Source organism: Polypterus senegalus, chromosome 10 (assembly GCF_016835505.1).
Source record: "Polypterus senegalus isolate Bchr_013 chromosome 10, ASM1683550v1, whole genome shotgun sequence".
In the NCBI taxonomy this organism is placed as follows: Eukaryota; Metazoa; Chordata; class Cladistia; order Polypteriformes; family Polypteridae; genus Polypterus; species Polypterus senegalus.
The window spans coordinates 86866108-86893573 of record NC_053163.1 but is presented as its reverse complement, the minus strand read 5'-3'; the positions used below and the strand labels follow the sequence as shown (position 1 = coordinate 86893573).

Here is a 27466-nt window from a genome sequence, read left to right as displayed (position 1 = left end):
AATGTTTTTTCCTGACAAAGAAACAGTAGTGTGTAGATTTAAGACTCAACCGTTGAACCGTTATTTAGACCGCACTTGGGCTGACACTTGTCTATCATGATGTTTCTCATCTTAGCATCATTTCATGTGACTTGCACAATTATGATGATATTTTGAAGACCAACAAAGAATAAATGACACTGCCAGACTTCCAGTACTGCATCCCACCCTGACAGTAACCCTGCTAACGGAGGGTTTATGTCTCCACGTGACCCCTTCCTGGCAATGCGGGTGACGTCATGAGCGTCCTGCTGCCCAACATGGCGGACTTTGATACTATCTATGAGCTGGACGAAGAGGAGGAGCGGGTGGTGAGCGAGGAACACCTCACGAGATACTGTCCAGAGTCAGTTGTCATGCGGGGAGCCGGGCACATTACCGTGTAAGCACTCAGAGGTTGGATGAAGATGGCAACTCCAGTCGACCGGGTTGTCATATCTCCCGATGTTATAAAGCGAAACGCGGCCCTGTAGCCTGAGAATTTCCTAGCTAAGACAGCCCGCGTTAAGAATCTGTCTTAGTTATGCATGACCGTAGGGGTAAGACTGACGCCTTGGGCAATAAATTGAACATATGTGTTAGTTTATTTTGCACCTGTGCAAAGATTTGGCGGTTTTCATTCACTTCACTCTATTGCATAATTGCGTAGAGGCTGCATTTAAACTGGCCACAGGGAAAAAATGAAATGTTTGACTTTTGGCTTTTTACGTACCGTTTGCTGCCACGAATAAAGTGGTTGCATTGACAGGCAGAAGTATTGCAAACACTGTTCTGTATTAGTTAAATATGAGTTTGTTTGAATTTCAACCTTTGAGTAAACGATGTGGGGTACTAGAACCGGATATCTTTTTTTTATATTGCCCCTTTAATGTTAACCTTTTTAATACAAAAAGGTTAGTAATACTAAGAAAGACATTTCCTGAATACAGGGACTTTACCATGCGGTAATGCTGAATGAAATGAACCTAAGAAATTATGTAAAGCCCTTTACGTTATAGTATAACAGTATTTGGGAATGCTGTACGCATAGGTGAAGACTGGAGAACAAATGCACACTTCAAAAAATATGCTAGTTTATCCCTCGTTTTTTCAGCAACTAGCTTTAAAAGTTACATTCTCTGTTTATATGTGTGGTTTCTGATTCTTGCAATTCCCATCTTAATTCTAAATACATATTTAGGCATTTTAATTACCTTAGCAATATTTTCTTTATATCTCAGAATAATGAATCCCGGTACACATACTGTATGTATAATAATTGTTAGGGTTTACCCGAGTGCTAGAGATTGGACACAATAATCTGAATATATGATCAGCCTACACAGAGGTATGCTTCATGTTTTAAATTGGGTGAGCCTCAAGTATGTACGGTATTAGGAGAAACGTCCATGTATCCACACGATAATTCTATGAAACTAAATTAATAGAATAACGTCTTTCAGATGTACAGCCTTTAAAGGTTTTACCTAACCAGTTATGGTTACATGTATGAATGGCAAATTTACATCTATACAAATACTAGTTAGAAATTCCAGCTGTAATCAATATTATTATTATAGATAATGGGGTTTTGAAATATAGACCACCCTTTTACCTTTTAATAAATTAGCATTGTGTTTTAAATGTAAATATGTTGGTTATGTGATCACAAATAGTGAAGTAAGTGAATTTAGTAAAGAGAGTCATAGTCTGGAAAAGGCTTGGTGTCACCTGGGCATTTTCATTCTTACATTTCCTTATTTTAGATTTGGTTTGAGCAACAAGTTTGACACCGAGTTTCCTTCAATTCTTACAGGGAAGGTAAGTTAAATTTTAATTTCATTTTTTTGGATAGTTTTTTGACTTCTTTCTTTTCTCATTCATTATTACATATTTAAAATGGGAAAGTGAAACTGAATCTCTTACATTATTTTCTGAAGAGAACATTACTTACTTTTAAAATCAGCAACTTTTTTAATACTTGGCATTCCAGAATATGAAAAACAGCACATGTCAAACACTTGCATAGGATTTTTTATACTTCTTTGCATATTGTTTATTTGAAAACTTGAGGGGTATTTTGTTGTTTACCAACTAGACTAAAAAATCCATATTTCTTTGTGAGTTGCTAACTGTTTTTTTTAATCTTTCTAATGTAATAAAAGGTTACTTTTCCAGTGTTATTTAGATGTCCAGCATCTGTTTAGCAACAGCAGAATGACAATGAATAATAATGTAATTGTGATTTTAAAATTGGATTGTCTCTGTTTGGAGAAAGATGAGGATGAAAACAACAACAAGGTTTCTTATTTTAAAATGACTAGTTTTATTATTTTATTATTTTTAATAGCCAACATCTTTTATTGAATTTAGAAATAAGGGTGTATGTGTGTTCGAAAAGCTCCTTGCAGATCTTAGCCTTGTATGAAGAGATTTCCTGATAAAAGAATGTTACATTAGGAGATATTTGATCACAGCCATGTTAATATAATGCATAATGATTAAATTTGAATGAAAATATAAAGATCTATAATTTAATTTTGACTTTTAATGACAATGTTAATATTTAATTTTCATTAAAACCTGGACATAATGGAAATGCTTTGTTCTAAAACATTTTTTCTGTATTATATACATCTGTAGAAAATAGATTTTTTTATGTTATTGTTATTACTATAAATCTAAATTATAGAAATGAAACATCAAACCAATAATATCTTGGGCACTGTAACAGTGTCTTTCCTAGCTGAATCAAGGTCATAGTTTGAAAAAGAAAATATTAATAAAGTGAATTAAACAGATTTTGAAAAAAAAACCACTTTGTTTCATTTGTGTAATTATGTCTTATGAGTTTATTTTGCTAGAAAAATCAAGTACTTCCTCTATTTTAACTAGGTTAAACATAAACACTTGGTGCTCTCTGTATTTTTACAATTTATATATTCTTATCATTTGTATGTTAACTTAGACATTTATTCCAATGTATCATTGAAAGATTCAAATGAAAAGCATTAGTGATCGATCTTACAGCTCCAGGTGACAAAATAATGGGAAAAAAACTAAAGTAAATTGAATAAAGGAAAGCTTCCTGATTCAGACACTGAAACAAAAAGGAGCCTTTTGGGGAAATGATTGTGCAGTGGGAAGTATAGGGCTATAAAATCTGCCCCTTGCATTGTGACCCAGGGTGACATGTGATGGATGGTTCATGATTATTATGATTGAAGGGTGCACATCATCCCTGCTGGGCTTTATGCTTAGGCCTTCCCTGTTTGCAAAGAGACCTTTGCATCCTGTCATAAAACATTACGACCCTGGTTTTATGGCATACATGCTCTGAAAAGAATTGGCATCCATTCACAATGTATAGACTGCACCCATAGGCTGTATACTTATCTCTTCTCCTTTTTTTTTTTAAACTTATCCTCACCTACTTTTTGCACAAAAAGGCGAAAGCTTGGATAAGCAAACATGAAGCCATCCAGTTTTCAGTCTTATCAGATTCCTTAAAAATATTTGTAAAATATGTGTCTTTCTTCTTTGATCCTGATAAGATCAGGTTGAAACAAAGGTATGCTACTTTTGACTTCCTCTTGAAGTAAATAATTGTTTGCCTGGGTAATTTTTTTAATATGCATTACTAATAGTGTTAATATTAGAAATTGTTAAGTTGCATTTCATATATATTTCTCCTAATTAAAAATCCAAATAATTAAAGAAAATGTTTGTTTTACTTTTATTTTTATATATTGCTGTCTACAACACCACTGCATACTCGTTCATTTAAAAACACACAAATGCAATCGACTAATATAAAGTTTACATAAACATATTTTTGTAAAGTGGTTTAGATAGATAGATAGATACTTTATTAATCCAAAAGGGAAATTCACATACAATTTAGAAAAATGAACATCAATTAACATCCATAATTTCAATGTATGCTAAAAAAAACTAGTCTTTCTTGTTTTCTCACCTGTTTCTATAGCAAATTCCACAAGGTTAATGACCCCTTTAGTGCAGAAATACTGCGTTTATCTTCTAAAATGGTCTCTGTTAGTTTAATTCCATTAACTTGGTTTGGCCTTCCTTCAACATCCCAGAAAATAAAGGACACTTAACTCCAATGCTACCCATCAGTCCTAGGAAGGAAAATATTTCCACAGTTTTTCAGTAAGGCACATTTAGTATTAGCATTACACATATTCTTCTGAATGAAGAAACAAAAAGACTTATTGAAAAAAACATATTTATAATTAAAACAAATTGGGCAGTTGAATTCCTTCTTTATCTATGCCAAACCAACCTCTGTTAACAGTTATTTGGTCTTATGTTTGTACAGCTTTACATTATTTTTTGTAAATCTGTTCATGCAATTAGAAAGCCATATAGACAAGTGTTTAAAGTTCCTAAATATTGTATATATTACATGTTATTTCTGTATACAACCCTAAACAATATGTGCTATTTTTCATTCTATTTAGTGTTTTTTTCTCCACACTCCACACCCCTTTTCTATTTTTTTTTTTTTTTAAATAGGTTGCCCCAGAAGAATTCAAGACAAGTATTGGTCGAGTCAATGCATGTTTAAGAAAGAACCTTCCTGTAAATATAAAGTGGCTACTTTGCGGGTGCCTTTGCTGCTGTTGCACACTGGGCTGCAGTCTTTGGCCGGTTATTTGTCTCAACAAAAGAGTAAGTATCTTGCTTTGAATGCATTGTGTACCATGGGCTTTTTGTTCCAGTATAAGACATAAATTTCCCTAGAGTAGGATTGTCATCTCAGTTGACCATCCTGTTTTCCTGGTGAGGGTTGCAGTTGCCGCAGGTCAGCCCATTCTTTCCTCCAACACCTTTGCATATGCCTTACCTGGGAGGCTGAGGGGTGTGACCCCATTATAGTTGAAACGCAACCTTTATTTACATTTATTCACCTCCTTATATTTGAACTTGGTGTTTGTTATACCTAATGGGCTTTCTTATGTCTGCCTAGTAGCTGTGTGTTTGCGTGCAATATTCATATACATTTGTTAAAAAATTATTTTTATTTTTTTGCGAAAATTTTAAAATGTTTCCATCCCAAATCTGAATCTGTTACCACAAAGAAGCTGTTTAATTTAGGTTTTTTTTTTAAATTAGGACTTGAGAATCTTTGAGACTCCCTGCCATGGTACAAAGACTTAAAGTAGAGTGTATTGGCAATTTTGAAATCATTTTATGGTGAACTGGCATCCAGTTCAAGGTTGTTTCCTGTTGGCAGCAAACTCTCCAGTATTCTATGTGGGTTCAGAAAAATCATTGAACCTATTGTTTTGCAATAGTATTTCACCTATAGTCTATTTGCCCTGACTGATTGATTTGATTGCTGTGTGCTTGGCATATTAACTTTGTATACACAGGTTACCTGGGACAGTTTGAAAGGGTAAAAGGAGTCCAGACTCTGTTTCTTTTTTTATTTATTATATATACTTCATGGTAATGGAGCTTGTAATTACAGTGTGGAAAAAAGTCATTGCATCCTTAGTACGTTAAACTCAAATAGAGGGGAAATTATGATTTTCTTTAAATACCCATCTTAAAAATGAGGGATAGTTTAGGACAAGGATCTTTTCAGCTTGTGTCTTCTGAGTAAAGGTCAGTATTCATTACTCCATCTTTGGAATGACACTTGGGCAAAAAGGAATGAGTAGAAGAGTTACAAAGCAGAAATGAAGGCTCAAATTAAGAACCTGAGAACATATCTCAAACTTAAAAATTCTGAAACAATGTTGTAAAAAAACATTTCAACAAAAGTGATCGTTTTTGGTCATTATGGGCTCCCCTATTATATTTGAAGGAAAGCTAATACCACATTCCATAATTAAAATGTCATAACTGTAGTCAAGTATTTTGGTGATGCTTTACTGCATGAGGACCCCAAGGACTTGATCGAAAAATTATAGATTCTGATCTGTGTTAGTATTCTTAAACAGATTGTCATGTTTGATGTAGCACAGCTGGGTTCTGCATCTTAAGAGTGATTTAGCAAACAAAAAGCAAGTCCACATCAGCATGGCTTAAGAAATACAGTTTTGGAAGGGTCTGTCAAGGTCCAGAGCTAAGCATCAAGGCATAGAAAGCATAGTTCCTCCTTAAAAGCAGTAGAGTTTTGGTGCTGAAACTGTTTTGCTGGGAGGAGTTAGGAGGAGTGGAGCGGAATTACTCCATAGCACTGAGAGAAACTAATCAGTAACTACAGATAATGTTATTTTCATGTTATTACAGTTAAAGTTGGTGTAACCAGTTATTGTTTTAAAGATAGTAATACAGATTTCACAAGGGTCATTTAGTATTTCATAGCTTTCTAACAAATTAAATTAGATAGATAGATAGATAGATACTTTATTAAACCCAAGGGGAAATTCACATAATCTAGCAGCAGTATACTGATACAAAGAAACAATATTAAATTAAATAGTAATAAAAATGAAAAAAATTTAAATAAAATTAATGTTAGCATTTACTCCCCCGGGTGGAATTGAAGAGTCGCATAGTGTGGGGGAGGAACGATCTCCTCAGTCTGTCAGTGGAGCAGGACAGTGACAAAAGTCTGTCACTGAAGCTACTCTTCTGCCTGGAGATGACACTGTTCAGTGGATGCAGTGGATTATTCATGATTGACAGGAGTTTGCTTAGTGCCCGTCGCTCTGCCACAGATGTTAAACTGTCCAACTTTAATCCTGATTGATCCTAATTGGTAACACAATTTTTATTTTTTCATCCAGAGTCCAGTTTGATTTAATATTTGGGATTTATTTAAGGCCAATAAAAATACGCAATATTGTGGGGTATCTGATTTTGGTCAAATGCCTTTTCCACTGTACTACAAGAATCAAAATATGTTTAAAATATACTTAGAAAGAGAAAAGTGTTAATTACACTAGGCACACCCATGTTTTGGATTAAAAAAACTACATTGGTTATAGTTAAAGGTTAAAACTTTAAATATATTGAAAAGTGTGTATGAAAGTGTAATCGGATTACATTTATAAAAAATATCCTTACCACTAAACACTGAAAATCTCAATAAAGTATTAATTGTACATAACAAACAACAGTAGTGCCATTGTTTGATTTTTTTTTTTTTTTCCCCACGGTTGAAGGACAAAAAAGTCAAGTTATTTGGAGTCATACAGTAAGTCAGTGGTGGGCAATGTTCCAGCTTATAAAAAGTGTTACCAATAGTATTTCAAGGAAGGTGTAGAGCTATTGGCATAAATTATATGCTTTTAAAGTCAATTAAAAAGAAGTGGATCTTCAACCTACTGTACATTTGAATATTGGAATAAACATCTTAAACAAATATCATAGGACACGCTGGATTAAGGTTGCTACAAGGGTGAATAAATGTTTTGGCCAAACTATGTATATGTAAGATCAAATGTTTCGGGGGAAATTAAGAGAGATTTAGTTTAAACTTCGTTTTGAAAAGTGTTATAAGAACTGTAGTTATCCAGTCCTAAGGAAATGTCATATTATTGCCATTTTTGAGCTGAATAAGTATTATAAGGTCAGATCCTGGAGCTGTGTAGGGCACAGTATAAAATATTAATTATTGAGATGTTAGTTACTTCTGGTTTGTGTTATAGTGAAAGGCAAGATTAATTGCAAAAAAGAATTGAGTTCAGAAGGCTGCAAGAATATTATTTATTAGAAATGTGCTAAGCATCTCACAAAGAACAGTTCAGATTTACTGATAGCCACTTGTAAAACATGTTCCAAACTGCAAGAAATTACATTATTAACCCTTAACTGCTTGCACCTTCTCTCATCTCATAAGTACTTGGGCGGTGTACTTTATGCGCCACAGTTTAAGTGACTATTTTTATGCATGCTGTGAGGTTGTAATATAAAATATTGCAATAATTTTAAATTGTGTGTTTTTAATGTAATTTAATACCATATTACTAAATAGTATGACAAAGTCTAGGATTGTCTGAAAATAAACCTGATCCACTTCTCAAGTGCTCATTCGTCACCAGTCAAACTTTCATCCACTGTGGGATTTGCACTTGTATCACATTTCACTTCAGTTGTTGAATGTTCTTTGCAAACAAAATCATTGCAAGAAGAACATCTCATCATTGTCATACATATGTAAGTACCCGCACAGTGTACCAAATGATATGGAACTTGCGACTGTGCATCCACTCATAAAACTGGCTGGGGGTACACTGGAAGGAAACCACTGTGACACTGTACTTGTAGCAAATCATGCTGAAGATAGATGGCAGATGCTGCTGGTAGGTTCAAGTAAAAGGACATTAGACAAAAATAACTGTGATTGGTGGACAAAATACACCAGTGTGAGTAGTTAAGGGTTGAGGCAGACTGTGAATAAGAGTGTACTGTAATGTGGAAAAATAGGTTAAGTACTGTTTTGTTATTTAATTATTTTATTTTATATTACAGTATTTTTGGATTGTCTTATAGTTACCTTTTTAATGAGTAGTAAGCCATCTTTGCAGATGGCATTTTATGTTCATGTAAATACACCTGTCAATAATCTTGAGTTTGAGGAATTTCAGTACAGTGGCGTGATTCCACAGGCATGCAGTTTATGTTCCTAAAAACATAATTTGAAGAAATATACAGTACAAAGAATCTGCTTAAATATGCAGCACATACAAGGGCAGATTTGACATCCAGTGATGTTTTTATTTTGATTCTTGAGTAACCGTAATTAAACTGGGTATGCATTGGTTATAACATGTAATTCTATGCATACCAGTATAATCGCATCTTTCTTTGCATTTCCTCGTAACAGATGCGATTTTCTTTTTCCATGTTCAGGTAAAGCTGACAGCCATGCTGAAAGCTGCTGTCCTAGTTGATAGATGAGATTAAGCTAAATTTATTAAGAGGTAGCGTGCTGTATATATTTGTCAATAATATTAACATTTATCCATCATAAAATTGTTTAAAACTATAATTTATCACTTTTCAATGTGCATGCTATTTGCAACTGTTTGGGGTTGAATGTTATAAATACTACTGATCATGAGGTGTGCAGGTAAGAAAATTGCATGTGCTGAAAAGTTGTTTTTTATTTAGGTGATCTTGCTATAATATAATTTAAAGATCTACATCTCTTTGTGCTGACTGCCTTTAGTGTAAACCTAAATTATATCCTTTTTACTTAGAAAATCTGAGATTGTACATAACCTTGCTACTGGATATCAATCAAACATTTGTTTGCAAACCACCTGTTACTTTGAGTCTACACACAGTATGGTTATTTTATATGCTTAATGTGAGCAAAGTACATTTGATTTTTTTCTTCAAAAAGTAATGACACTAATAAAAGGTAAAAACATTTTCAGTGTGCTAAAATGTCCAATCACAAGTAAAAAGAACAAAACACAGGTTTGGAGTTTTTGTACAGTCAAATTTCCTTGTGGTATCCTATCAAGATTTGTTGTTAATAGTATTTTATACTAATTTCATCTTAGACAAGAAGATCAATACAAAAGTTATTAGAGTGGGAAAACAACAGACTCTATCATAAGGTATGGAATTTGATAATGGAAATTTGTAATTATTAAGGGTTAGGAGATGAAAGTGAATATGTTCTAGAACATGCAATAATTACTCATTCTTGACATTGCTAGCTTATGGTAAATGATAACATATTGCATATTACCCTCAGTTTTTGGTGCAGTGTTCCTGGAACTTTTTTTCTGAATGAGTAGGATGATTGGCATCATTTGATTATAAAGTGTTTATACCTTTCCTTTTTCCAGTTTTTTTCACTGCATGATTGGTCAAAGTACTTTCATGCCTCCATCAACTGTGAAATATTTCCAGTAATTGTATTGCTTAAAAAAATTAAGGGAACGCTTAAATCACAATCTGATATCGATGAATGAAATATTCAAGTGCTAAAGCCTTACTGAGTAATACTAAATAATTTGTTGAAAACAAAATGATCTAACAATGGTCAGTGGAAACCGAAACCACCAACCCATTTAGGGCTGGATTCAACATCACGCTAATAATCAAACTCAAAAATTAAAATCTCAGGCATGAATTTCATCATGGCAACTCATAATGTGACTCAGTAGTGTGTATGGCCCTATGTGCTTGTATGCACTCCTGACAATGTCTGGGCATGCTCCTGATGAGATGACAGATGGTGACCTGGGGGATCTCCTCCCAGACCAGGATCACGGCATCAGTGAGCTCCTGGACAGTCGGTGGCACTAATTGGCGGTGTCGTGTGCACCAATACATAACCTCCCAGGGTTCCCAATTGGATTCGTGTGTGGGGAATATGCAGGCCAGTCAGTTGCAATACACGGCATTGTCCTGCACTAGGAGGAACCCAGGGCCCACTGCAACAGTGTAAGGTCAGATGGTGGCTCTCCTTGCGTAAGGACCCACCTCCTTGTATCTCCTCCGTGCTCTTTTGACTATGCTGGGAGAGAAAGCAAACCTTCTTGCGATGACATGCATGGGAGTACCATCCTGGAGGAGCTTCATGCTACCAGTAGTAACAAGGACACTAGCAAAACTAGAGAAGAATTGGTCAGGAAGGTTAAAGAGAGAGCAGTTGTCCGTGGCCACTACCTGCAAAACCATTCCCTTTTTGGAGGGTGTCTTGCTGTTGCCTCCTCAGTGCACCTGTTGTCACTTTCATTTACACCAAAGCAGGTCAAGTTGATTCACAATTGCTTATGCTTCCTAGTTGGACAGATTGATATCCCTGATGCATAATTGACTTGGTGTTAGACTATGATGATTAAGTGTTCCCCTAATTTTTAAGCAGTATATTTTGCCCCAAATTCTGAGTTTGTCAGCTGAATATCGGTATGTGCATATGCAGTAACTTGCTTCATTTTTAATTTATAACAGTGTATTATGAATTGTTTATATTTTATTAGATAGCTTCTGAACATTTTGTAAATATACAACACATTTTACCTTTAAGCTTTAATTTCAGTTATATTTACAATGGTATTTTATATATGTTATACAGTATGCTGTTTGCTTTCATTCTGTAGCTTGGACTACACTGGAAATTAAGTAAAAGGAAATGTGAAAGCAGTAATATGATGGAATATGTAAGTATATCATGAAAATATTTATTTCTCTTTTAATACCAACTTTTATTAGACTCTGCAACAAGCATTCTTTGCATGATGATACATTTTTGCTTTTATGTTACTTAATTTTTCAATTGGTAATGAGTTGAATATTTTGTCAGAGTTCCTATGTTCACAACATATTTTGTTTACGGGACTTCGAAAATAACAATGTGAGAACATTTAGAAATTACTTTTGGGAAGAGTATCATTATTGTTTTGTTGTTTCAGGACTACGCATATATTCTATAATACGCTTTACTATTGTAGCCACTATGTCCACTTGCATAAAGATTATTATTTCTTTATGTGTATTGCAGTAATTTATATCTGAGTTTCAAGTTATGTAGTAATAAAATAATGCAAAAAATAATTGAGATTTACAATATATTAATAAAAATAATTCTTTACATTTATATAGCACTCAAAGCACTCTCCACGCAGGAAGGACCAAGAGCATTAACCCATGATCTTATTACTGCGAGGTAGCAGTACTACCACTGTGCTGCTACCTAATCTTGACAAACACTTAATAGTAACATCATTCTGCAGTATATCATTTTAGAATAAATTTCTTGTTTACTTTTCCAATTTATATTTCTTTGCAGACAATTCAGTCAAATTTAGAACTTTTTGCTCTCCACGACTGCTATAACTACAGCATACAGTGGAGTTAGGTTGTTCTTTTTTAATTCAATCATAGATTGTATTCAAGAACAGTTATTTTAGTTCAAAATCATGGTGGATTTTTTTACTCTGGTTAGTCTTGAGTATTCCTTAACATTTTTTACAGCAATCAATAAAGTTAATTACTAATCATAGTAATAATTCTATGCTATTAACTGAAAATGCCTGTAGATTTTGCTAATTTAGAAAGGTAGTGTGAATCAGTGACTAAGGTGTTTTAACCACAAAATTTCTGGTTCAGTCCCTACCCCTGACTCTGTGAATATGAGAATGTTACTAATGGAAACTAAAACTAAACTACCAGAAATGCAGTTGTCATTATAGGTAAAGAATTTTACCTTGTCATTGGAAAGTTATATTAGATAAAGGCATATGCCAGTCAATGCATGTAAATGAATATACCTGTTAATATGTGTTTTGCATTTACCTATAAGGACCTTTTTAAATATTCGGTAAACTTTATGGCATGTGTTTTCTTGACTTCCCTTTTTATGTTTGTAAGTAGACATTGTTCATTCTAATTAAATGTAGGCGAAAAAGTATTATTTTGAATATTTGAAGCATGTTAGATCCATGGATGATACTGAATTGGTCCAGGAATTGAGGGAGTAAGTGTGAAGCTGTGCATTAGTGACTGCATGATTGTTTTGGTGCATGGCTTAAGCTCAGAGCAGATAACATAGGCACCCAGATGATATATGCAACCATGAATTGATCTAAGTAGGTCTGAGGATGGATGATGGATAAATATTTAATGTTTCACCCACACTTCATTTAAAATTAATTTAATCTTCAAATTATTTTAAGTTTAAATCAATTCCCTATTTTTTACATGGCTTTCTGTAGAAATGGCAGTTTTTTTTTATATATATATTATACATAGTCTCTGAACATTGCCAATATACTGTAGTAATTTATTACAATTTGTCTGTGCATACGTTGTCCATTTTATAGTGAGTTTGTTTGAGCCTCCTCTACCGAAATTTCACATCATTTGAATTGAAAATAGAGGGATAGATGCACTCTTTGTTTGGATGTACCCTGATACAGATTATGTTTTAAGGCTAATTTAAGTTTATTTTCACATTTTGTATTCTAAAACAGCCCTTGACACAGTCCTCTCAATTGATGTTTACTTACTTTTGCATACTTCTGTGAAACAGTTTTACAATCAAATTTGTTGAAGAATAAAGAAAAATGGCAAGCAACGTTCCTTAGGAAACTTTTTAAATTTCAGTACTCATGGGTGTATGCTTTTAGGGTAATTGTTGAATGACGTTGTGAGACATTTTAGAACACGTTTTGTTATCAAATATTTGTTTTGCTGAAAATATATTGGAAAATAAATTATTTCTAAAGAAGTACTAGATCCATTGTTCTCTTCAAATCTATGATAAGTGACATAATTTTCTAAAACATTAAGAAGGTTTTTACACAGAATCAAATAGTAAAATCCTCTGACCTATTTTTTTCCAAGAATAAAAGAAATGGAAGTTAATGATCCATAATGTAAAACAAAGATCATAACAATGAAAGAATAAATGTGAAAAGAAAACAAAATGCTTTAAATGTCCATATTCTTTATTGTGTCTTAGGATGAGTGATTTCCTTTTTATTTCAATTTATAATTTTAATAAGCGTAATGTTTATTCTCTTTTTAGGTAATTCTTATAGAATTTTTACCCAAATATCCTATATTTCGACCTGACTGAAGAAATGTACAAGAACTCCTGGCACAAGTTTTCATTCCTACCCTTAGTGCCTTGTAGTTAAGTTGGATGAGCAACTTTCTGCACTGCTGTGTTGTAATAAATGTACCCACTTCCCTTTACAATAGAATCTCAACACTGTCACTTTCCTTTAGAGCAAATTTTGCACATTCATTTATTTACATTAAGTGATGATCCTTTGTTGCACTTTGTTATGGTTGCTGAACTTTGTCATGATGAACAAGTAGGGTAATCACAAGAAAACTATAAAATGTGCAGAGGATAAAGTGCCACTTGACCTCAGCTTGTTCTATATAACTGTAAAAAGTTATGTAGAAACTGAAAAGTTGGAGTTGTTGTTTTGTTTTTGTTATTTTGTTATGTAGCAAATCAGATGGCTGTTTTATGTCAAAGTTTTCAATATCTGATTACTGATTTGCATTCAGGGATCTATAAAAGATCAGTCTTCTGTCCATCTGTTTAAATATAAAAAATGTATGTATGTGTTGTGTGTGTGTGTACGTGTACATATATGTGTGTGTGTATATATATATATATATATATATATATATATATATATATAATATCACAGTCAATTTTTCATTGAAAAAGTGTTCAATTAGTTCAGAGTAATAATGTAAAACATTAAACAGAGGCAAAAAAAACACCATCGATCTGTATTGCACTTTGGAAATTAAGGGAGGTCAAGAAAAAGAGTCTGTATATTCTGCTTTAATACATAATGTACAGTGTGTTATGCTATTGTTTACAGAATGTAATATAGCTCTTTATTGTATTGCCAAGAATTTATTGTACATTTCTTTATGAATGAAATTTCTTAGAAACTTATAAACTTTTATGGACCAGTTTACCTTTAAGCCATAATAATTGTATTTGTAGTATTAGGTCAGGGGTTGAAATTTGCACTTGAGTTATAATAAGTTAATATGGCCTAATTTAAGTATATGTATGTACATATACACACCAACCCATAGAAGCAAAATGTTTTAGAGATTTTATCAGAGAACACAAAAGAGAGATTCAATTATTAAATCGGTAGTTTCCCTGATGTACATAGGTTTGGTTGGTAGCAGGGATAGTAATAATTTGTTTAAAGTTAAATGTGAATAATTAAATCTTATTTGACACCAAAACAACAGGCAAATGTATAATTTTTATTTACTGCACTTTTAAAAGCTCAGTATACGTTTTGTATTTTTTTTTTATTTTTGTTGTATGGCAGAATAAATAATTCAGTTTATTCACCTTTTAAGACTTTCAAATTTTATAATTACTTGACTTAATCTGCCATTTCTGTTTACAAGATTATTTTTGAAAAACGTTTTGCACCATATATAGGTATAAACCATAGCATATTTACACACTCTGTCATAGATGTCCCCCTAAATTACTACATTTATTTCAGTAAAAATACAAAACAATATGTAATAACAAGGCAATTTTTTATACCATAGTTACAAAAGAATTGAGTGAACTACATAATTAGGTTTTTTTTTTTTTTACACTGAGACCCTACTCATAAAAAGGCTCAATATTATGGGAAATGTGTCAGTTTTTGAGGGTTATATGCTATTACAACTGCAAGTACCATTTTACATGATAACATTACTAATAGCTGTGGCATAATTCCAAAGTTTTTTAAACTTAAATTGTCTCTGAAACATAATCAGATAACGCTTGAAGACATATAAATGTACATTTTGCTTCTTATTTTACTAATGATCTGAGTGAATGTGTCAGGTAAGACCAAATGCACTAAAGTTTAAAATGCACAAAATTGATTGATTTGGTTTTGATGTACAGTTATACTGATGTTTTTGTATCTTGTCATCCAGGCATATGGCCTTACTAGGCAGGTTTCATGTTTGTTGTAACAAGATAATAAAGGGTATATTATAATTTGTTTAGATGGAATAAAAGCTTATTTTTATAGGTCACATTTCAGTTTGCCAGTATTTTTCAAAGAATTGTCAGTCCAGAGTGGTGATTTTTTTTATTAAAGTTAATGTCTGTTGGTTATATAATAATGTATTTATGTAACAGCCAGTCTTAAAGTAATATTTAATACCTGTATGAATGGTTAAGAGAAACTGATTTTTAAACATTCATGCTATATTAAATTAACTGATGTTAAACTCATTTTGTGCATATTTTAGTTTCATTAGAATATAATAATTTAATTATGTAAACCTTTTCTGATAACTAACTTGTACTTAAATGTTGTTGTCTCATTATGAGGTTTTTAAAAGATTTTTCAGAAGAAGAAAAAAACACACATTGGCACTACAAGTGGCTGGGAAAAGAACACTTTTTGAGACATAAAAACAATTGTATCACCACATTTTGGCCACAAACCATTTTCAGATTGCAGATTGTATACTGTAGTTGGGCATAATTGAAAATGTGCCAAAAGAAACTGAATGGTGTACTTGTGGAAATCTGTGAATGCCACTTTTGTCACTTGTTTGTTATAAAATAGACGCGAAAAATCTCAGGATTGAAATGTTCTAATAAAGGTAACATGATTCACAACATTGTGTCTTTGGTTACTTAGGCTATCATGAAATATGTGTCTGATTACAGTGGTGTAAAAAACTATTTGCCCCTTCCTGATTTCTTATTCTTTTGCATGTTTGTCACACAAAGTGTTTCTGATCATCAAACTCATTTAACCATTAGTCAAATATAACAGTAAACACAAAATGCAGTTTTTAAATGATGGTTTTTATTATTTAGGGAGAAAAAATCCAAACCTACATGGCCCTGTGTGAAAAAGTAATTGCCCCCTAGTTAAAAAATAACCTAACTCTGGTGTATCACACCTGAGTTCAATTTCCGTAGCCACCCCCAGGCCTGATTACTGCCACACCTGTTTCAATCAAGAAATCACTTAAATAGGAGCTGCCTGACACAGAGAAGTAGACCAAAAGCACCTCAAAAGCTAGACATCATGCCAAGATCCAAAGAAATTCAGGAACAAATGAGAACAGAAGTCATTGAGATCTATCAGTCTGGTAAAGGTTATAAAGCCATTTCTAAAGCTTTGGGACTCCAGCGAACCACAGTGAGAGCCATTATCCACAAATGGCAAAAACATTGAACAGTGGTGAACCTTCCCAGGAGTGGCCGGCCGACCAAAATTACCCCAAGAGCGCAGAGACGACTCATCCGAGAGGTCACAAAGACCCCAGGACAACGTCTAAAGAACTGCAGGCCTCACTTGCCTCAATTAAGGTCAGTGTTCACGACTCCACCATAAGAAAGAGACTGGGCAAAAACAGCCTGCATGGCAGATTTCCAAGACGCAAACCACTGTTAAGCAAAAAGAACATTAGGGCTCGTCTCAATTTTGCTAAGAAACATCTCAATGATTGCCAAGACATTTGGGAAAATACCTTGTGGACTGATGAGACAAAAGTTAAACTTTTTGGAAGGCAAATGTCCTGTTACATCTGGCGTAAAAGGAACACAGCATTTCAGAAAAGAACATCATACCAACAGTAAAATATGGTGGTGGTAGTGTGATGGTCTGGGGTTGTTTTGCTGCTTCAGGACCTGGAAGGCTTGCTGTGATAGATGGAACCATGAATTCTTCTGTCTACCAAAAATCCTGAAGGAGAATGTCTGGCCATCTGTTCGTCAACTCAAGCTGAAGTGATCTTGGGTGCTGCAACAGGACAATGACCCAAAACACACCAGCAAATCCACCTCTGAATGGCTGAAAAAAACCAAAATGAAGACTTTGGAGTGGCCTAGTCAAAGTCCTGACCTGAATCCAATTGAGATGCTATGGCATGACCTTAAAAAGGCGATTCATGCTAGAAAACCCTCAAAGCTGAATTACAACAATTCTGCAAAGATGAGTGGGCCAAAATTCCTCCAGAGCGCTGTAAAAGACTCATTGCAAGTTATCACAAACGCTTGATTGCAGTTATTGCTGCTAAGGGTGGCTCAACCAGTTATTAGGTTCAGGGGGCAATTACTTTATCACACAGGGCCATGTAGGTTTGGATTTTTTTTTCTCCCTAAATGATAAAAACCATCATTTAAAAACTGCATTTTGTGTTTACTTGTGTTATATTTGACGAATGGTTAAATGTGTTTAATGATCAGAAACATTTTGTGTGAGAAACATGCAAAAGAATAAGAAATCAGGAAGGGGGCAAATAGTTTTTCACACCACTGTATTTGGTAAGTTTACTCTTCCTAACATAGGTGTTGACTAGTCAAGGTTCAACCATTGAAGCTTTAGGCAATGTTAAAGAAAAAGAACAGCTATTTATGTGCAAAGCAATTTATTTTCTAATAAATTAACTGCTGATATTACACGTTAATGATAACATATACAACAGCTTTAATGAGAGTAATGGTCCAGGTGATACTGGTTCCCTTTACTAAATGATACATTTTCACAAACAACAGAGAAATACATTTACAGTATTTGGTTTGCTCAAGAAGGATTTTACTAGTTTTGTAAGGTGATTGTTTTCCTCCGTTAATAAGCAGTTAATTTGATAATCAGTTATTAATGATTTATTTTTATTTGAAAATTTATTTAGATGATAAAATATTAATCAATAAAGTGCTCTTAAAGTACTGGGATGCTGATGTCAAAATTTCTATTTCTGCCAATTTGGGTTTGAGATACAAATATAAATGAGTAAAGCTGACAATGTTGCAGTTTGTTTCTTAAAGTGTGTGCCTTAATGGTTTATAACAGTGCCACTTTTTATTTTCCATATCCCCATTTTATATAAATACTTTACTGCCAAGTGTTGTTGCTGTATTGACAAGTCAAGCATTAAAGGCCTGTTACTGTTTGGTATTGGATAAAGCATTTGTACTTCTCTGGGCTTTCTTTTTTTTTATACCATTGAACTGTTAAAAAAAAGTTGCTGAAATAAAATAATTTAATCAGAAATATCCCACAGAAACTAGACAGTGAAAAATCAACAATTCGGAATCTCTTGAAAAAGAAAGTAATCCCCAGTATGTTTAACAATGGGTAATTACCAGGTCTGCCAAAAATAGATACAAGTAGTTGGTAAAAGAAAACTTACTAGCACTGTGATGAAATAACACTAAAACTACCATTGATGAAACCACTGGCAGCCTTAACAATGCATACTCCAAGATACAATGTATACTGTCCACAAGAAATGTGGACAGTAGAAATTCAAACAAAAATGTATTGATACATTGAGAACGGTCATTAATTCAAAAATAGAAAACTAGAATAAAATTTACTGTGATATAGCTCAAAAATAATACAAACATACATATCTGCAGTGATGGAAGATGAAAGTTTCGATAGTGAAATGGAGTAGCGTCGCTGAAGCAAAGCAGTCCATCAGGAGGCAATAAAGTATTAAACTGACCAGGTTGATCATCTGAGCTAAATCCAATCCAGTTGGCTTTTCTTTTTGTTAAAAAATAAATCTGTGCTAGGCTTAAACAGCATCTGAAAATGTCCATTGCTGTGCTTTTGTGCCAGCTGTTACTGTGTCTAATTCTATAAATATTAGGGAAATCTTAAAGGAATCACTTTGACGTGAGCCACTGTTGTAGCAAGGTAATTATCTAATGGTGTACTGATTAAGTACACTGTATCACTGCTAACAGACTTTGAATAATTTTGCATAGCCATTAAATAATTAATTATTTGCACTTCATGCCCTTGATCTCAGCTACTGTATCTGTGATCACTTATTCAGCTTCTCACCCCAAATCTACTAAAGCCAACTTTTACAATGAAAATACAGTTTTTGAAAATTTACTTTTTTTTCCTGTACCAGTCAATACTTAGGTTAACCTAAGTGTGTGTGTGTCAATTTTAAACTGTATCTAGTGTAAACTGACTTTACTGTCTATGCATGTTATTAATCATCTAATTTGGAAAAGCCCTATGTATAAAAATCATTACTGCATTTAGCCATTACTGTGAAACTGATGAATGCCATAATATGTTCAGAAATAGTATTAAGCTACACATGTGTGACATATAAAAAGGTTCAGCATTTGCCACTCCTAGGAAATGGTAGCACATCGCACATCGACAGGGTTTTAACTGAACAGTCTTGTTATTTCCAACTAAATCACTACTACGCTAAAGTGGCAACAGTAAATGGATTACCATAACGCAGAAAATGGGCACACACAATTTCCACAAAAGCATTCTACTGGTTTTCTTACTTTCTGTTAAAATATAAATCGGGGTTTAAATCTCACATCCCCAAAGACATGTGCTGTATGTTAGGTTAAGTGGCAAGTCAATAATTGGCCTGACATCTGTGTGTGAGTGAGTGAGCCTTGTGATGGGCTGGTACCCTGCCCAAGGCTTGTTTCTAGCCTGGCACTCAATGCTTCTGAGATAGACTACAGTCCCATTAACCCTGAATTGGTTTAAGAGGGCCTAAGGAAATTATGTTATCTACAATATCTATAAAATAGTGACTGGAATTAGTTTTCTTAAATGCAGACACCACCCCCAAGCAATATCAGTTACAGGTCACTGTTATCACCTGTTTGGCATCTTTACGTGGCACACCTCCAGTTGTACCCTTTGCCTCGCTACATGGTCATCAGCCAGAGACCACCATTTATTGATGTTTCACTCCTCACCCCGGTACATCTCCTGGTGCTTGACAGTGACATGAACTTTTCCCCTCCTACCTCTTGTAACTGCCCTTTGGTTCATGTGTTAGTGCCCTGTATTTCTTTCTGAGTCATAACCAAAAGCTACACTTCTTTGCCTCTTCCTGTTCTTTTGCTTAATCCCTGTAAACCCCATGCCTTGAAGCATGTGGCACATTGACATGCTGATGAATCCACATTCCTTCCTCGGTAGTACAAGTGAAAGGTCTCCACCCAGCCTTCCTACAATCGGCAGCCAGCTTGGAGTACTTGGCCCTCTACCTCTCGTGGGCAGCTTCTACTCTCTCCTCCTATAGAACAGTCACCTCAAACATACCACTATGTATAGCTAAAGACATGATGTAAAGATCTCCAGGGGGAACAGCAGTTGCCATCCAAGTTTGAATGTCATCTTCAGGAGTGTTGTTGGAGCCTTAGCTCTCCATCCCTGCCTAATGAATTGGATGTGCTGTCCTGATGACAGTGGCTCACCAGCTTTCTTCAGTACCAAACCACTGATGTAAGTTGTGAGCTCATGGTAGAATAGAGGCGGATCTCATTAGAAAGCTGTGCCAGGCTTGTGGGATTCTCCACAGATCATGTCAACTAATTGGCCTGTTAGCAATAGATTCCAATGTTGCCATCACCCTTGACTTGGACCTTTCCTCCATCTTTGTCACCTCTGCCATGAACCGGTTTTCCTTCTTTTTGCTGGCCCTGGACCAGAGCAGTGGAGCCTCTCCCCATCCCAGTCCAGCCCGTCCTGTTTGTGTCCTGTCCTATGATGTTAGCCTTATTGCAGCAAACCTTGATAGATAATCTCACAATGCCAGACTCCATCATTATTCTTCAGAGCACTTCTAATCCTTTGCCCAGCACATTATTCATGTTGGTAACATACATATTCCATTCTAGGTATTCAGTTGAGCAAGCTATTTAAGAGCAAAATGCACTCTCCTTAATCAGTGCTAGCTTTTTTAAAGGCATGCACTGTCCTAAGAATGGACAAAGACAGGCGGTATAAATTGAATAGAGGAACTGACTTTGGTTTGAATGTTTTGCAAATAAGGTAAATTCATTTAAAATTAGATCAGTCTATTACAAATTAAAAAAATATAACATCCATGCTGACAGGAAATACGTGAAGTGTAAGTAGAGTGCCTATAGTACCCTAAGAAAAAGTTGCTCAAAATATACTGGTATGAGGAGCAATTAGGGGTGGCCAAGCCTTCATATATAGACAGGCATTGTCTATTTCGCTTACCTCCTAAATATTTACTTTTTTTTTTTTTTTTGTCTTGTGGGCCTAGCCCATCCGGCAGTGTCCATGACTGTCTTTCCTGTACAGTTATATTAAGACCTTGATTAACATTATCATTTTCTTTGCTCAGGTAAGTAAATAGCTGAGGTTGTACCTGATTTAATAAACGTTTAGTCTAGTGCGTTGTTTAAGATTGGCAAAAACACTGCAATTTTCAAAATATATGCATTTATATTTTCCATTCTTCCATCCATTTGCCAAACCTGTCCTGGTAGCATCAAGCAAAAAACTAGAACCTGCCAGGACTTGGAACCTGAATATTGCATGTTTATTCCAGCACTATATATATTTTTATATATTTGCAATATACTAAAGTAGCTACTTTGCTTAGCAGTCCAAACCATTCCAAAGGACTAATGTTGCCTGTAATAAATTTGTTTAGATGACTTTGGTAAAACTGGGTGGCATGCTGGTGCAGTGGTGGCGCTGCTGCCTGGCAGAAAGAAGTCAAGAGTGCATGTCCCGGATTCTCTCTCCTTGGAATTTGCATGTTCTCCCAGTGTCTGCATGTGTTTCCTCCCACTGTCCAAAGACATGCAGATTAGGTGAAATTGTGCTAAATTTGCCATAGTGTGTGTGTGGTCACCCTGCAATGTGCTTGGTGCCCTTTCCGGGGTTGGACCCTGTCTTGAACCCCATGCTAGCTGAGATAGCATCCCCATTGGCCCTGACCTGGATCAAGGAGGTTAGAAAGTGACATGACCTTGGTAAAATTCTACCCCAGGAAACGTTTTTCTCCTTCTGTCCTTTCAGTCTCCCACTCTTGACAGTTCACAGCCATACCTACAAATCCTCCTGTCCTCTGTGCTCTTTTTCTACTTGTTACTTCTGATTTCCAGCACAATCTTTACAAAAGAACACATGAGAGCACCGTGGCTTTAAGTGGCCAAAACTTTCCAGTAACAAGTGGACTGTCTGTGGAGGTGCACTTAGTTTATTAAAGTTTAAATCCTGCATGGCACTTGGAATGAAGCATTCCAAACCAACCGAGTAAGTGTTGATGTAATATTTCACTTCAAAGTAACAGCTGTTCAGTTTATTTCTGTTTTAACATTGCACTCGCAAACGCATGCAGCAGTGTTTGACTTAACAATGGCTTTACTATAATTGCACCGTGCATACAGACCTTTTCTGTAGATACCAAGTTTCATTTTTCTGCTATACTCTATTATCATTGGGGGCTTTGTGAACATTATCATCTTCATATGTTAACTGAACATGTGTGGTAGATTAATTTTTTTTCCTACAAAAAAACTGAGCTTCAAACAAACTTGGTGAGACATGGCAGATAGTACTTGTGGAAAATTGTAGATTCTATTGGATCTTTGATATTTTTTTTGGTTTGTTTGATAGATGTAATTTGACATCAAACAGATCACTGGAGAGCATATCAGCATACAGATTTAGAAGAAATTCATTTTTTAATTAATTCAAGAACAGACCAAAAGCAATACCAACTTAAACAAAAACACATTAATTTCCACTTGTAATTTTAACAATAACAAATTTCAGATTTTTTTTTTTGTCAGCAGTAAATTACTTAATAAATTAATCCAATAGTATGATTAATTAATAAAATCATTCACTAAATGAATTTATTCATTTATTTGTTAATTAAAATTCAAAGACTAACATACTACTGCAATGTTCACTTTTGTGATTGATTAGCTGAAAGAGCAGCCATTTAATCAAATGATGCATCATCTACCCCCATTATTGACTGATTCATTCATTCATTAATCGATATTTAAAAAAAAATGAGAAAACTAGCAAGTATTTGCATAATTTATAGTTCAACATAAGCAGGTACTCGGATGTGTTGCAAACTGACTAAACAGATGGTTGATATTGTTTAGGTAGGTGTGTGTGTGTGTGTGTGTGTGTGTGTGTGTGTGTGTCGCCACCCGACGGACTGGTACGCTGTCCTTGGACTGTTTCTGCCTTGGGCCCTGCGCTGGCTGGGGTGGGCTCCAGCTTCACCACGACCCTGCCCCGGATAAGCGCGTTACGAAAATGGATAGATGGATTCATTTGAATCAATGGCTAACTTATTTCTGTCATGTGTTTTCGTTAGTTTCCAAACGGATACAAATCCATAAAAAATGTAAGGTGAATAGGATTAGTGAAATTGATATACGGTATGTCTGGCACGTTGCAAATGTAAAAAAAAAACATGTTTTCGGTTACATTTTAATTGACGATGTAGACTGCCCCATACAGATGAAGCCCCAAGCGAAGTGTCCTTGTACACGAACAGCGCTAAGACCCTGAGGCTTACAACTCTGTCTCTCGCTCTCCCTTTAGAAGAAATGCTAGCCGTGGCGGTGCGTTAGACACATCAACACAATAGACGTTTTTATTTTATTTTTTTTAAAAGCACTGTTTTTAAAACGGGATAGAAAAATAAGGGGGGCGTTGCCATGCTGGATAATGGCATATATATGTATTTTTTTACCTGAACAGAAAAGAGAAGAATATTGCCCGATGGCTCGCAAGATTGCCTGCTGACAGCTGTACACGCCGCCACTTTGTGTCTGCACGATGGCGACCGATTTGGAGACTCCGACCACCTGTGCAGTGTCGAACTCGGGCCTCGAGCCAGACGAGGACGAGGAGCACTGGCTATACGGGGGTAAATATAAGATTATGGCAGTAGAGGGTAGGAAAGGGCCTACTGCCAAACTGCCCCATCTTTCGAGCGCCCATACAGTTTGTTTTCATGTTTCTGGAAAGGAAAGAGGTTCTGTGTACATTTAAATTGATTTGTACAACAATTACTTGTGTCGAGCGTTCTACCGGGACCCGCTTTTCTGGAATACTCTTGTTGTGGTAACTGCGCGCGCTGTAGTATTTAATACTCTAATCGGGGACGACATAACGGAGCCATCGGACGAGGATAGCATAATAGACATAATTGTTATTGCTATTATAGTCCTCATTGTATTTTTGTTAGTTTTATTATTCCATAAAAGAAGAAGGTTGGCCACAATTCGACTTCTTTGTGTAGTTTACACTGGGGAGGCACTTGACGTCTACCGCCTTGAAGTTGACAGCTCTACCTCGGCGGCCTCGCCTTCAGGTACTGCCGCCGTCATGTAAACAAAACTTACTGTCATAGCCACGTGGATTTATTCGGGAACAATCGTCAAAAACCGACGTTTCTTTTTTGATATTGTTAATTTGTGTATTAATTAAATCGTAATATAACTATACGCTTATCGTCAATCTGGGAATGTTGTAATACAAGTAGTGGTTAGCGCATCTACCTTCACCATGAAAGCCCAGAGTACTTCGATCTGCCCGGTCAGTTCTCTCATTGAGTGGAGCTCGCATTGCATTCTGCGTCTCGGTGAGTTTTATCTCTGGTTTCCACCCACACTCCAAAGATGTTCACGTTCACTTTAATTATTGGGCATATTAATTTTGAACAGGAGTTAACCTTCTTCACGCCTGGTGCTGGATAATGGATTAAAAATGACGTTTTGTTCCTGCCCAGAAATAGATAATTGGTTTTAGAACCTTACCCCATATTTTATGAGCCACCTGTGCTATGACTCGTTATTTTATCAATAATGTCTATTAGTCATCTGATCCTGATCCGAGTGAACAGTGTAATAATGCATATCAGGTGGCATAATGGTGAGCACCGCTACCTCACAAATACATCGTCCTCGTTTCAAAAGCCGTTCCTGGTTCTTGTCTTTATGACACTTGTGTGTTCTCCCCACGTGGGTGCAGTTGTGCTTGTACTCGGGCTTCTCTCGTGCCCCCATACCTGAATTGGGGATTCTAAACTGACCCAATGGGTGTTATGTTACCTTCAGGCAGATTGATTGAAATTTGTTCTTATTTGTCAATTGGATTTTGGTACTGACAGAAAATTAGACATTTAAATATTGATCAGGTTATTTTTTAGGGTGAAACTGAAATGTAAGCGGAGGCATTTTTTACTTTTTAAAAGAAAAATAATCCTTGTGACATCAATAAATAATTAATAACATTTATTAATAATAAATGTAAGTGCCTTTTTTTAATTACTAACACATTTTAGTATTTTGCTAGAAACATCCCATCCATTTATTTCTCCTTTAAATGTCAGCAGAGCAGATTGTGATGTCCATAAATAGAGTTCATATTTAAAGACTTTGAACACACACTGTCTAAATTCAGAAAACAAATGTATCCACTTGCAATATTTTTGTAATCTGTTTATTCCTTTAACAGATGAAAATCCAAGCAAACAAGATGAAACGTCTCTACTTGGGTAAGGAACATGTTAAGAATAAGACATATGTAAGCAAAAAATTTAACATCAGATTATGTATACAGATAAAATTTTGTAATGTTTACAACTTGAATAATATGAAATTTTTCAAGAACAATTACTTATTACTCAGATCTGCAGAATTTGCCAGCACTTTTATTGCTTAAAGCCTGGTTTCATGCTTTATAAATAATCAGTGTTTGAAATAATTATTAAATGTTCTGAACGCACACCTACAGTATACTTCATTTTAATTTGTGTCATTGTTTACATGGAGCATAGTATACCAGGTGATAATTCGGGTAAAAGGAAAAGAGCTAAAGCTAAAATTAGACCTCCATCCTTATTTCTATATAATAATAATATATATTATAATTAATATATTATATATTAAATCTTTTGCAAGTAAGCTGCATTACATATCCCTTTAAAAATGAAGCACCAGATGTTACAGGTCAAAACTTTAAAAATGTATTACAAACAAAAAGAAATTTCACAGTTGACTTGGCTTTCCTTCCTGCCTGATATGTTTTATTAATTGATTTTGAAAAAATTATAATGGAATATTTTTTAATGTTAGCCAATATTTTATCAGTAGTGTTGGTTCGGTACTAAAATTTTTACTTTGGTATCGATACCAGTTTTCGGATCTTAGTACCAGTACTGCAACACGTACATGTTTTTTAGTTAGTGTTATTCATGTGCAGCATAGGGTTTGTTTAAAAAAATGGCACACATTGCAGCTTAACAGCCTGAAGGACAGGGCAGAGCTGTGTGTCCTACTCAACATCAACGTAAAAGAACAACAAGTACCCAAAAAACAAAAGTATGCATTTTTCTTAAAAAAAAAAATGCTAAAAATAACAACAAAAATACCCATTTTTTGATAGGATGTAACAACTGGGAAGTCAAATTTGTGATTGGGAGAGTGGCCTATGTAATTTAAACTTAATGTTTGCTGTGAAGAGCACAAAACTGCTTTTGATGGAAGAATGGTCATTCGCAGAAGTGACAGACTACTCAGTGATGCTTGATTTATTGTATTTCTAAAAGAACTAAATAATGGATCGTTTTTAAAATCATTGAGGACTTCTCTTAGGTTAGAATGCATGTAGCCATCTTCATTCCTACTTCAGATGTTCTTAGTACCCTATAAAAAGTTTAATCTTTTAGGGACCCCATGTCCTTAAGTAGTTTAATAAGTAATTGAATATAATCTAAGATGTTTACAGTAGTCGAATTATCTGGTTAAAAAATGAATAAAGATCTATTGTATTTGAAGGTAGGTGTCAACGTTTTCAGTACTGGTACACTACACAACCCTATTGTGTATATTATACCTTATTGATCACCCCTTTGGATATACACTAGTTCTTGACAGAAAATTTATTTTGCTATTGAAATCAACTGTTGTAATACATTTCTCATCATTATGGGTAGTCACGTTTAATATTTGTTAATTCACTATTTTATTTCTTTCTGCAGTACATTATAAATAATGATTTATACTATTTTAATTTTGCAGGTTTGGAAGTTCCTCTCAGCCTTTGCAGGATGCTTCACAAGAAATCCAAATTAGTAGTCTTGAGGACAGAGAGAACACCGAACCAGTAATTAGTTTCTTGCATCTTATTATTTTATTGTAGCACTGTTGTATGGCCAGTTTATCTTAGCAAATGTTCAGTTATTT

At 34.8% G+C, this 27466-nt stretch overlaps 2 protein-coding genes across 4 annotated transcripts in view; both read left to right on the top strand.

The window, feature by feature from the left end:
- The first annotated feature begins 254 nt into the window (after positions 1–254).
- chic1 (cysteine-rich hydrophobic domain 1) lies at positions 255–16090 on the top strand. Its single transcript, XM_039766113.1, has 6 exons — positions 255–421; positions 1785–1839; positions 4558–4713; positions 9510–9566; positions 11061–11120; positions 13490–16090. The coding sequence occupies exons 1-6, from the start codon at positions 279–281 to the stop codon at positions 13538–13540; spliced, it is 522 nt and encodes a 173-aa protein (XP_039622047.1). The 5' UTR covers positions 255–278; the 3' UTR covers positions 13541–16090.
- Positions 16091–23783: 7693 nt separating this feature from the next.
- The window catches only part of LOC120537288 (pre-mRNA 3'-end-processing factor FIP1-like), a 33827-nt gene continuing 30144 nt past the window's right edge, over positions 23784–27466 (top strand). Inside the window, exons 1-4 of one of the 3 annotated variants that reach the window (XM_039766111.1) lie at positions 23818–23836; positions 23976–24144; positions 25737–25776; positions 27302–27386. In XM_039766111.1, coding sequence (XP_039622045.1) covers positions 24054–24144; positions 25737–25776; positions 27302–27386 — 216 coding nt within the window. In that variant the 5' untranslated portion in view covers positions 23818–23836; positions 23976–24053. Of the gene's footprint in view, positions 24145–25736; positions 25777–27301; positions 27387–27466 lie in introns of all 3 variants that reach the window. The other 2 variants (XM_039766112.1, XM_039766110.1) reach the window with 2 other exon arrangements.

Coding starts and splice junctions, on each gene's coding strand:
- chic1 (XM_039766113.1), top strand. CDS start 279: ATGAGCGTCCTGCTGCCCAACATGGCGGACTTTGATACTATCTATGAG. Junction 1,840..4,557: donor CTTCAATTCTTACAGGGAAG/GTAAGTTAAATT, acceptor TTTTTTAAATAG/GTTGCCCCAGAAGAATTCAA. Junction 4,714..9,509: donor TTATTTGTCTCAACAAAAGA/GTAAGTATCTTG, acceptor ATTTCATCTTAG/ACAAGAAGATCAATACAAAA.